At 35.1% G+C, this 12,956-nt stretch overlaps 1 protein-coding gene across 1 annotated transcript in view; it reads left to right on the top strand.

Moving 5' to 3' along the window:
* Positions 1–12,956, top strand: part of LOC115956294 — a 50,422-nt gene that overhangs the window by 19,582 nt on the left and 17,884 nt on the right. The window contains exons 3-4 of the mRNA XM_031074717.1: positions 4,096–4,303; positions 4,741–4,900. Coding sequence (XP_030930577.1) covers positions 4,096–4,303; positions 4,741–4,900 — 368 coding nt within the window. The remainder of the gene's footprint in view (positions 1–4,095; positions 4,304–4,740; positions 4,901–12,956) is intronic.

Below are 12,956 nucleotides of genomic sequence, written 5' to 3'. Positions count from 1 at the left end.
GACGATACACTCAACCATGTCCCCCTCGGGTGATAGTAGTACGATGTCAACCCCTCCGACCTATCTATTGGATGATTCGTTTGTATGTATTCTCCACTTGGGAACCTAATCTGCCCCCTTGCCCTCGTCGCTCGTAAATTTTGCTATAAAGTTCGCGATGATCTGTCCTTTGATAGTGATTCATGGTCGATACTGGATGTCAAACTCGCTCAGCTCTATGGCCCATAGTGCCAATTGACCAGCGGTTTCAGGACTACTCATTGCTCGTTTCAAGGGCTTGTCGGTCAAGAAAATCACTGTATGGGCTTGAAAGTATGGTTTAGGCTTTCGGGCTGCCGTGACTAATGCGAAAGAGAGTTTTTCCATGGGCGGGTATCTTTCTTCGGCTCCGCGAAGCGCCCGGCTCGCGTAGTATATGGGCTTCTACACCCTATCCTCTTCTCTAATCAAGGCAGCGCTGACGGCAGCGGGGGAGACAGTCATGTAGAGAAAAAGCTTTTCACTTAGCTGTGAGGGACTTAGTAGCGATGGGGAAGATAGATAAGCTTTTAACTCCCCAAATGCTTGCTAACACTTGGCAGTCCACTAGAAAGATTTTTTCAATGTGCGAAAGAAGGGTAAACACTTGTCTGTTGCTCTTGACACAAATCTATTCAATGTTGCTATTTTGTCGTTGAGGCTTTGTACCTCCTTCACATTTCTTGGGGGCGCCATCTCCATTATGGCCCGGATCTTGTCTAGGTTGGTCTCGAGGACCCTTTGAGACACCATAAACCCTAGGAATTTTCCAGCCATCACTCCGAAGGCACACTTTCCAGGATTAAGCTTCATGTTGTAGGAGCGAAGGGTGTTGAATCTTACTCTGAGGTCTTCCAAGTGATCTTCCTCCCTTCGGCTTTTTATTAACATGTCATCAAAATATACTTGGACATTTCTCCCGATTTGTTGCGCGAACATCTTGTTTATAAGCCTCTGATACGTTGCACCTGCATTTTTTAGGTCGAATGGCATCACCTTATAACAGAAGAAGCCTTGGCTGGTTACGAACGAAGTTTTCTCCTGATCATCTTCTTGCATTTGGATTTGGTTGTAACTTGAGAAAGCGTCCATAAAGCTTAACAGCTGATGCTGAGCCGTAGAGTCCACAAGAACGTCGACCCGTGGGAAAGGATAGCTGTCTTTGGGGTAGGCTTTGTTCAGGTCAGTGAAATCCACGCACATTCTCCACTTCCCGCTAGTTTTCTTAACCATCACCACGTTTGCCAGCCAGTCGAGGTAATAAACCTCCTTAATGAAGCTCACCTCCTGTAGTTTGTGGACTTCTTCTACTATGGCCTGATCTTGGTTGGGGGCGAACACTCGCTTCTTCTGTCGAACGGGTGGAAAGGAGGGCAATACATTCAACTGGTGTACCATGACCGAAGGGTCTATTTCTAGCATGTCATCATGGCTCCAGGTGAATACATCTCGATTGCTCCTGAGAAAAGTTATAGCTCTTGGCAGATTGCGGGATTAGCAAGGGTTCCAATTTTGGTAGTTTGGTCAGGATCGGAATGGTCAAGGGGTATCTCTTTAAGTTTCTCTGCTGGCTTTGTCACCATCCGGTGCTCTTCTATATTCATGGCTTAGACCTGATCCTCCATTTCCATCATGGCTATATAGCATTCACGTGCGGCCACCTGACTTCCGCGCATCTCTCCCACTCCATAGTCGGTAGGGAACTTAATCATTAGGTGGTAGGTTGAAGTTATAGCCTTCCATGAATTGAGCGTGGGTCATCTGAGGATAGTGTTGTAGGCAGACAAGCAATCGACCACTAGGAATGTTATGTCCTTGATGATCTGTTGGGGGTAATCGGGACTTGATCTACTGGGGCGGTCAATGGGGTGAAGCTTGTGAATCTTCCTCCCAGGGGCTTAGGGCGTTTTTCATCCCTTCAGTCTCCTGTCCTTGCCTTCTTCTGGCCTTAGTCCTACCGTGTGTCTTCTTGCCTCTCTCTTTTCTTAGGTCTTTCTTCTCGGGCCAATAGCACGTCTTCAGCATTCATATATTTCGTGGCCTTGTAAAGCACTTCTGACATGGTCTTCGTGTTGTTTTTGTACAAGGAGAACAAAAACTTACCCTTCTTCGACCCATTAGTGAATGCCGTTATAAGTATCTTGTCGTTGGCTTTGTCAATCGAGAATGGCTCCTTATTGAAGCGGGATATAAAGGATCTCAACATATCCTCCTCTCGCTATTTGATGCTCATCAAGCAAGCCATAGACTTCTTGGACCTATATCCCCCAATGAAGTGCGCAGTAAATTGAGCTCTTAGCTTCTTAAAGGTGCTGATGGAGTTGGGTGTCAACCTGCTGAACCAAACTCTTGCCGAACCAAACTCTTGCCGCACCCTTCAGCGCTGTAGGGAAGGCCCTACACATGATTGCATCTGCTACTCCTTAAAGGTGCATCAAGGTCTTAAAAGTCTCTAGATGATCTAGAGGGTCCTTGACGTCATCATAACTATCCATCTGTAGCATGCGGAACTTACTTGGCAGGGGGAAGGAGTTGACGGAAGCGGTGAATGGCGAGTCAGTTCGGTTAACAAGGTCATCAAGATCACTGGACACTTGTCTCTTGAGAGCGTTCATCATAACTTCCATCTATTCCTTCATTGCCTGCATCTCCGCAATAATAGGTGGCAGAGCCATATCCGTGAGGGAGGGAAGGCTCACGTTTTGTCACTCCGGTCTGCTTGGGGCATTACTGGCCTGTGGTCCCTCTTAATCCTTCTTTCAGTGCTGGTTCCTTCTTAGTTTGCTCCTTGGTTATCCGGTGCTGCATTTTTCTAGTGCAGCTGCTCTTCTAGGTCGTGATTTTGTTTGGTGAGGTGCTCCACGGCAGCGGCGAGAGTTTTAACCTATCTCTTGAGTGCGGTCGTGGGTGATTCTTCTTCTTGAACGTCATTAGTGGTTGCCCTTGAGCAAGTGAGCACCATGCAATTCTTTTGTCCGGGAAGCGATAATATGGCTTACAATTCGTGAAACGCGTTTCTCACAGACGGCGCCAACTAATGATGCCGAAAAAATCACCAATAAGTCACACAATACTCACGCGCTCGAAGTAGCACCTGCGCAACAAAAAAGAGAAGACCTAGCAGAGGGCACCGGTGTGGTGCCGGCCAAATACCCTCCGAAGGTTAAGTTAGAACTATTCTCACAACTCTAGAGTGCTAAAGATGGTAAATTATGCGTACCTTAATTTGTGAGAGCATTGGGGGATTTTATAGTAGTAGAAGGCTAGCACCTCTTCCTTGGCGTTGAAGTCTTTTCCGTATAGGACTCTACTTGAATAGTTCCAAACGTGGTGAGCAAGATCTTTCCTTGTAGAGAAGATCTTCCTTCGGCATGCGTATCTTCCGAAATTCCTTTTACGCTAGGATTCCTATTTTCTTTGGGATTCTAGGATGATTCAGGTGTAGGTAGCAAGTACTTTTCATTCAAGGTTTTTGCTATATCTATCCATGATGGGCCTTGGTGCAAGTTGGGCTAGCACTCCATCAACCCATGGACCCGGATCCATCAAGCCCATTAAATCAGGCCCGTCAGGCCATATTTTATCCCCTTCAGTGGTTGACATGACATGAATTGTTCTTAGCAAAAACAGTTTAGGGACTTTTAAGTTGAACTTTACTTTCTCACTAAGCAGTGCTACTTCTGTTAAGGGTGAAGTTATAGAAGTGGGGGTAATTGCAGCTCCAAAGAACTAAGAAGGAAATATCAATCTTTCTGTAATAAATTTGGATGTCATGTGAATTCCTACCTTGTTACATATGTAACTGTAAAATTTATAAATTATCAATCTCTATTTAGTGAAAAATCTTTTCCCTAAATTAGTTTCAGTGTTACCGGCAATTAATAGTTGTATTAAGAGAGCTTACATTTTCAAACTGCTAACAACCTTCCCCCACCCCCCACCCCCAAAGAGAGCTTACTTTAAGTTTTGAGGACATGTCAAGATCCTTTCTCACTTGAATCTTACATCATATTTTATTTTTTGATGGAATATTAATCTCTGTTATTCTATTTGTCTGAAATTCATCCGAGTATACAGCATTGCTGTTTTAAATGCCACTTGTGTGGGCAATCCTGTGCTGTGTAATTCTTCCATTGAATCTGAGATTAAAGGTCTAGTCACAGGCACTGCAAAGGATGCATTTGTAGTTTCAAACTATAGCCATAAAGGATGGAGGGGTTCTACTTCCTGCAGCAGTCCAGCTAAGATGAATCAGATCGCAATACTAGAAACTGTCTTTAATTATGTATCATAATTTACTTTGATGTATGTTGTTTCACTGTCTAACTCTTGCTTTCTACTTCTAGCTTCATTATTCAAGTACAGTTGAAAAGATCTCTTTTACTTTTGTAATAGCGCATGTATGGAATTTTAAAAATATCAAGCTATACAACTGTGTGATGCATTTTTTACATTGTCAAGATGGGACATGTTACTTAGACTGGCTTCTGGCTTTGTTTGAGTATCTCCAAAAGTGTCTTATGCTGGATTGAAACTGTTGCCTGAGCCCTAACTCACATTGGGCATATCTGAGTTGCAACCTTGAATTTTCTGTAATGCAAATGAGATTGGACATTGGATTGTTGACAAAATACCTATCAGTCCATTTTGAACACTGCTGGATGGAGATACGTACATTGTTCCTCAACTGTACAAGCAGTACTGTGTTATTTGTTGGTTCAGGAGATAAGTACTTCCAGCTCAGCAGAAATCTTGAGGAATAATTTAACTGGTAGTGTCAGGTTGAAAGAATTGAAGTGGAGTGAGTTCGACGATCTTTTTCAGGTTATTGTCATTTCGGTCAGTGTCAACCTCAGGTCACTTGTTGGGAAATTGAAGACAGGTAGAAAGCCCAAAAGTGACCAAAATTTTGAATGACTAGCAGAACTGGACACCTGCCAAAAGAAATGACTAGCGGCTACTAGTCCATATCTAGGTCTGTAAATTGGAAACAGCCCAAAGCCCAAAACAAAAGAAGTTAATTTCACACACAACAAGTGCCCAAAAACTGGTCTTAAAATGGCCCAAGTAATAGCTTCGTGAGAAGAAGTCAGCTGATACTAAACCTATTAATATGGGATATTCTTCCATGTGATGTGAGGCTTTAGACAATTGTCTAAATGGCCGAATGAAAGAGACATCCCGCTACGTACAGAAAATCAGTACAAACTTATCATGTCTATAGCATTATTTACACTTGCCCATCAGAGACCCAGGGTGCAGGTGGAGTTTTAAGAAATTCTCATGGTGATTGAATTATTGGTTTCTCCATACCATAAACATTGATCTCACAGCTAGACTAATAGTTGAACTTTGGGCCATCCGTATTGGCTTGCGATTTGCATGGGAACAGGGTTTCAGACACATCCAAGTGAAAAACAACTCCCTGCTAGGTTGCTAGCTACAAACTGGTAATAGTCTACTACATTAGATTTTTCACCTGCACTAACAAATTTGATTGATGATTGTAGTTACTTTTTCCTTTTTTTTTTTCTTTTTTTTTTTTTTTTTTTTTTGAGAAACAATGATTGTAGTGACCTAATCTCAATTTAACAAATTTGATTGATGTTGTAGGAAATAAAAAGTTCGACCAAGTGTTTATTTTTGTCTTAGATAATTGTAACAGCGTAATAGATTTGAAATGCTTTGGTTAAAGTTGAGTTTGTATTGCAATTGACTACTTTTATTTAGGGAGGCAACAACTTTCAAATAAAAGACTTTTTTATTTTTTTTATTTTTTGACTTCTTAAAATGCAATCAATCCATTAGATATCGGGTACACTTCAACACATGTAACATAAGCAAAGTTTCTTCAAGTAATTTTACTTTCTTCCACTGCTAAGCACTAACTTTTCTAGTGCTAAAGACAAGTTTGGTGATTTTCTAAACTGAGATTGGGTTGTGTAATTAAAAGTTTTTCACTTGTCCAAAAAAAGACAAATGAAAATTATTTACAAATCTTTCGTTGAGACCAATGTGGTTAAGGGTAGCTTGATTGGTGCTTTCTTGATATTTTTAACAAAAACTTTTATGATTCAAATCATTAGGACTCCCTTATAACCATGTAATTATCAAAAATAAATAAAAATAAAAATTTGAATAGATAAAGATTACTTTTGAGGGTCAATTTTGTTAATTAGTATTCCTTGACTTAACGAGGGCCCGAAGCGTCACTACATGAAGGTCCATTGAGCTTGAGTTTTCTCCATACATGTGTCCCTAGCGTTTAGAAACACGTGGAACTTCCTAGAGTAAACCCAGGCCTATGTGAGATCGAAAACAAAAAGGCCCCCAGCCAAAATTCATCTCTTCAATTACAAATTACATCTTTTTTTTTTTTTTTTTTTTCTTGAGAATTACAAATTGCATCATAGAATTTGCATGAAATGTCTTAGAGATGAGGAGTAGCCATATTCAACTTTTATTCCCTTTTCCCTATATTTATAGTCAAACGTTTTATACTTTGGTTTGGATAATAAAGAAAAAATTTACATTTTGGTTGTACCATGATTATTGTGCATGTTCAAAAGAAAAAGTTGAAAAAGGTTGACAGCATTTTCATAACAACCTTATTTTAAGTTGTGGTAGTTGGGTTCAGTGTACATTTATTTTATTTTGATTTATGGTAGGTTGAGACCTTAGTTTATTTTAAAAATATTGTGAGATTTTATTGTAATTATAAAACTGTCAAAAAAAGAAAAAAAATTAAGACCATTTATTTTCTTGTTATGTTTCTCACCGAGAGAGAGAGAGAGAGAGAGAGAGAGAGATCAAATTTTGTAATTTCTATCATACGGGTAAATTTGATAAGTATTGATATGGGAAACTCAAATTCTATTATTTCTATCATAATAATAATAATAATAAAATTGCAACAATTTCACAATATTCTTAAATTAGCCTATTACTTTGTTAATGAGTCATCTTCATGCCTAACAAAAACCTAATGTGTGACAAAGGGCCATAACTCATTCCTAAACTTCAAATTTTAGCTATTAACACCTTAATTCAAAAAGAATATCCACCACCCAAATTAGAATCCAAATTAAAGTTGGACATTATAAATGCTCTTATGGTTTGGGTGCACTTTACATATGCTTTCACAATTTATGTTGAATATTTTTAATGTTCTCAGAATTTAGACAAGATAGTTACCTACCATATATATTTTTTTTATATACTTATTTGTACGTTAGAGTGGATATTGCAAATTAACATTGAATTAGCGTGTTGATTGCAAAATCTTGAAGCTTCGGCTATATATTGCAAATGCCCTATGGTTCAGGGTTTATTTTTGTAACTAACCTTATTTATTAAAAAAAAAAAAAACAAAAAACAAAAAACAAAAAAACAAATAGAAATGTTGTTTTGTATGTTGTAACATTTTGCAAAATACATACTATAGAGAGCACTAGGTTAGGAAAATTAATTCAATACTAATCGCTAACCTGTACAATATATGGGATAGTTAAATAAAAATTATTAATATTTATTTTGCTTAAAAGTCTATGACTTGACTTTAAAAAATGTATAACTTGAAAATAAATGAAAATAAGTAAATTTTTTGTTCAATATAATGGTTTAGAAAAAAAAAAACAAAAAAACAAAAAAAATCTTTCATATCATTGGTTCCATATAACACATACCGGTGTGAGCTATTCTATGGTGATAACTTCACAAAATACTCAGCTGCAATTAAATCTACTATATACTACCTATCTAATCTATGTTATTTTGATAGTAGATTTACAAATTGCATTCTCATATCTTCTATCATTTTGAAGATAACTGAAGTAATAATTGTATGTAATGTATAAATTTTATTCTTTAACCATATAAAATTATTAAAATCATTAAAATAAAATATAATGTTTTGGAAATTTTTTGAAATAGAATTTTGAATTTCTTAAAATTTAGTCAATAGATTTTTTATTTTACCTAGGGATGGCAATTTTTATTCATATCCATAAACCTGCCAATTACTCGCCTTATTTGGATAAGTCTTAATCCAACCCATTTAAGTATTTGGATTAAATGGATAAAGACTCATTTGGTTATTTAATTAGATGGGTCTAAATGGATAAATCCACTAACACCCACTAAACCCATTTAAAATTTAAAATTAAATAAACTCACTAAACCCTTCTAAAATCTAAAAACTTCAATAAACAGAATATCCTCTATATTTCTAAGCCCAAAGCCCTCAGTCTTACTCTCTCTTAGATTTTCTCAGTAGCCAAACACTTTCCCAAACACTTTAACCTCTAGATTTTATAAGCTCAAACATTTTTTCTCAGATTTTCTCAGATTTTCCAGGCCCAACCCCAAACCTCGACCCAGACTCCAATCCATACCCAGCCTTAAACTCAACCCCAGCCCTCCATTGCCTAGTAGTGCCTGCCGCTGCCGTGTTGGTCCCACGACAAGACCGTCGCTCTGATTGACTCCTATCGCGAGAAATGGTACTCGCTCCAGTGCAAGAATCTGAAGGTGACCCATTGGCAGGAGGTGGCAGATTCGGTCGCTTGTTGTTGCTCCTCCTAAGACAGCCTTGCAGTGCCGTCACAAGATGGAGAAGCTGAGGAAACGGTACCGCACGGAGCTGCAGAGAGCGAGATCCATGCCCGTTTCGAGGTTTATCTCCTCCTGGGTCCATTTCAAGCGCATGGACACCATGGAGAAAGGTACTTCGGTTGAGCCTCGAGTCAATTACTCCAATAGCGACGAAAACGACGACAATGACGACGAAGGGCTTGACGTTGAGAACGACTAAGAAGAAGATCAGGATTTGCACGAAGAGTTCAAGAATGGAGGGTCGAACATGAGGCACATGAGTTATTATTATTATTTTTTTTACTTTTCATTTTTTTGAGTTTTTCTGTTTGGTTGCTGTGAAATTTTTGAGAAAATTAGGGAAAACCTGTATTTCAGAGTCTAGACTAAAGTTCAAGTTAGTTCTATGAGTATTTGTTTGTTTGCTTAAAAGATTGTTTGATTAGCTAGGAATTGTTCTGGGTGAGGAGAAGTTCTGTTTGGTTTGTGAGAAAGTTTGGGAAAATATATGAAAATGAAGTGGTTGATGTTGTTATAAAGCTAAAAGATTTTAATCCGATTTTCAAGGGTCTTGTTTGGTTTATGATAAATTTTGTAGTTGCTAACTTAATAGGAAAATCTAATAACAAGTTATTTATTTATCTGGGTCTTATCGGGTTAAATGGATGGGTTACTAATTAAATGGGTTGGGCGGGTCATTGATAATTAATTTATATACAAACAGGTCATAAATGGATAAATGGTTAATTACACATCCAACCCATTTATGACCCAACCCACCCATTTGCCACCCCTAATTTTACCTAAAAGTGAACTATCACAATTAATGAGAATTTAACCATTTTTTGCAAAGAGAAGGTAACCATTGGCCCAATTTTTATTTTATAAAATAGGATGTTACAGTCAGATCCGTACCATGTGTAATATGTTAGTTTATTAAGATAGTTCTAAATAATACCTATTTATATGATTTTTCTTTTTAATGATGTAAAGGATGGAGTTTAATAAAAGTCATTTAAGATTCAACGTATCCAATAATTATAAAAAAAAAAGTAATTTCAAAAGTCTTTTAATTGTAAATTTTTTTAATCATAAAATAGACTCTATCTAAACTCTAAAGGAAAGTATTTGGAATGATCACATCATTGATACCATATCATGATGGTTGCAAATAGTAATATTATTATTCATAATTAATAGATGAACAATGAAACTATGAATTAACAATTTAACAATTCAAATACCAAGTTTAAACTACAACAACACATATATAGAAGACTCCAAATATTGAAACATACTTCTCCTGTCATTTTCATTATTTAATCGAAACCAAAGTTTCAAAGATAATTCCAATTCAATTAAACCCAATACATACATACACGTGAACATAAAAAATTTCAAAAATAAAAACAACAATCTGCAAAAGCTTCCACCTAATATAGTCACTATTTTTTTTTTTTTTAATTTTTAAGATGTTGCATTCTTTAGTTCTTTTACCTTTTATGTTTCATCAAACTTTTTCTAATTGACCAAAATATCTCTCATATATGTTAATATTAAACTTGATAAGAAAACTTTACATAATTTTGTTTTGAAGGCGCTCTAAGAACAAAATCAATGTAAGAGACTGTACAACAGAGTGGTATTGGAAGAATAATCCCAAAAAAAAGCTATTTAAAATATAATATAGGATTGAAAAGCCAAGTTGAAATTGTAACAAATAATCCCTAAAAAAAAACCTATTTATAACGTAATATAGGGTTATGGATTCCTAATCAAATCAATCAATATATATATAAAAGCAGAAACTTCATATGAGAGAGTATGAGACTGCCATGTGGCATATTTTATGAAGAGAATTGAAATACTCTTAAAATTTAAAAATATGGGCTCTTTATTTCCTTTGGTTCAATGTTTCAAAACTATTTTTTGTTAAATTTTTTATTCAATGTTTTAAGACTACTATTTATTTAATTTGGTTCAATGTTTCAAAACTTCTTCTCTCTCCCACACACAAAAAACTCTTTGCATTTCCATCCACCATTTTCACTTTTACTCTTTTATATACACATGCCTACAGCTCTTCATGACATTCCATCTCAAATACAATAAATAAATAAATAAAAAAAAAAAAAAAAAAAAAAAAAAGCAATGTCAATTATCTTCAACCTTTCAATGACACCTACATAACTCAACATTGTGGTACCATTTGATCCTAACCTGTATGAGTAGACTATAACCAAGGAAGGGGACTTGCATTTTTTATTCAATGACGGTTACTTACGCGGTTTTGATGTTGAAGTCGAACGTTGTGGATTTTGTGAAGGTTCTAATTCGCTTTAAGTCTTTAGGTGTTTAGGATTTTGGTTTGGGAAGATCATAAATGTATTTTGTTTTAGATTTAAAGAAAAATAAAAAGAAAAATTCTAATTGATTATTTATGAAGTTAGCTTTTTATATATATATATATATATATATATATTTACTTTGTGTTAAAACTCATAATTCGTAGGTTTCTTTGTAAGTTTTTTTACTGCTACTTTGTGTAGCACAAGCCATAGTAATAAAAATAAAATTCAATGATAAATGGATGTGTTTTTACAATTTCTCATTAGTTAATCACGCTTCCTTTATGTCAATACTTACAAATAATTTCCTTAATTTCATTGAGATAATGAATTGGGTGTTTGCAATTGAGGTCCCCATATTTGGTTGTGAGAATAAAGTGGTTGAGGAAATGTTTGGAAGATTGCTTAAATTTATGTAATTTTAGGATGTACAAGTATTTTATGCTTTAAATTCTTATTTATATATTTCAAAATCATTTAATCAATTTATAAAATTAAATCTATTTTTAATGGTAAATATTATAATATGTTATAGTCTTATAGTGTTATACAATATTTTTTAATAAAATATGAAATAAGAAAATCAAATTTTAAAGTATTCAACAATATTGTAGGCAAACATAAATATTATACAACAAATTAACTATTATGCGTAGGTCTTAATATACATAAAAATGATTTCAAATTAAATTATAAAGCACTCTGCATATCACTCAGGACATCATCTAGTTTGATTAGAGTTACGGACTCCTAATCAAATTTGGTTATATAATTTTTTTTTTTTTTTTTAATGATGAATATGTTGGTAGATTCCATTTGATATAAAATTTAAATCCTATTGAAATTAAAAATGATATATATTTATTGAGTCTCAATAATATATATAAAATCAGAAACCTCATGTGGTCATATGGCTTTCTAATTTTGCATTTAAATTTTTTTTTACCCTTTTTTCATTAAGGATTTTTAACTGCTACTCAAGGAGTACATTAACTATTAATTTTTACTGTTATAAAAAAAGATGGTCTACGCTGTTGACAATTAGACCAAGTATCATGACAAGCCCAAGCCCAAGCCCAAGACCAAATAAAAAAAAGATGCACTACAAATTCAGTGATTATTTGAAGCCGTAAATGCAGAAGCTTGAGAGATTTCAGCATTTGGACTTTTGGGCTTCAATGCAATCACTTCCAGTTGCAGCCAATTCTATGCACTTTACACCAGGTAACTTCCACCTGATTTATACTGCAATGTTTTCTTTGCATGTACTCAAATCTGTTATGCTTCTATAATTTCTCTCCCAATATTTACTTTTCACTTTCAAATAGGTACGTTCATATTCAAAATTTCACGTTCCTCTTAAATAGTTTGTTTTTTATTTTATATTGAATCCCAAATTTGATTTGTTATTGAATCCCAAAATATTATGTTTGTTGGAAGTATTTAGTTTAGCTGTCTCTTTTAAAAAATTTATAATTCAACAAGCAAAAAATAAACTAAAAATAGTCGTTAACCCCCGAAAAATATTGATTTGTTTGTTGAATTCTAAAATATTATGTTTGTTTGAAGTATTTAGTTTAGCTATCCCTGAAAGCTGTTTATAAGTCAATATGAAAAAAAATTAAAAAAAGTTGTTAACCCAAAAACAAACTAAGTTGTTAACCCAAAAACAAACCAAGTATTCGTAAAATAAAATGCAACCATGTTATAGGGTTCACTGCAATGGCCATTCAAAATGGCTTGCTACCCATTATAGAACCAGCTCACATGGTGGTCTATTATTCATGCCATGGATTGTCCTTGATAATGTTGACTGTTATTGCTTGCCATTTTTGTTTAAATGATAAAGGATTGATATGTATTTTATATTAAATAGTGATGAAATTATCCAAAACGCAGTAAAATGTAATTTGAATAGCTTTTATAGCTGTCAAATATTTTGGTCTATTATTATTCATGCCTTGGATTGTCCTTCATACAGTTTACTGTTAGAGATGG

This window comes from Quercus lobata, chromosome 8 (genome assembly GCF_001633185.2).
Source record: "Quercus lobata isolate SW786 chromosome 8, ValleyOak3.0 Primary Assembly, whole genome shotgun sequence".
NCBI lineage: Eukaryota > Viridiplantae > Streptophyta > Magnoliopsida > Fagales > Fagaceae > Quercus > Quercus lobata.
The sequence above is the reverse complement of the archived record's forward strand: the minus strand, read 5'-3'. Positions and strand labels throughout refer to the sequence as shown.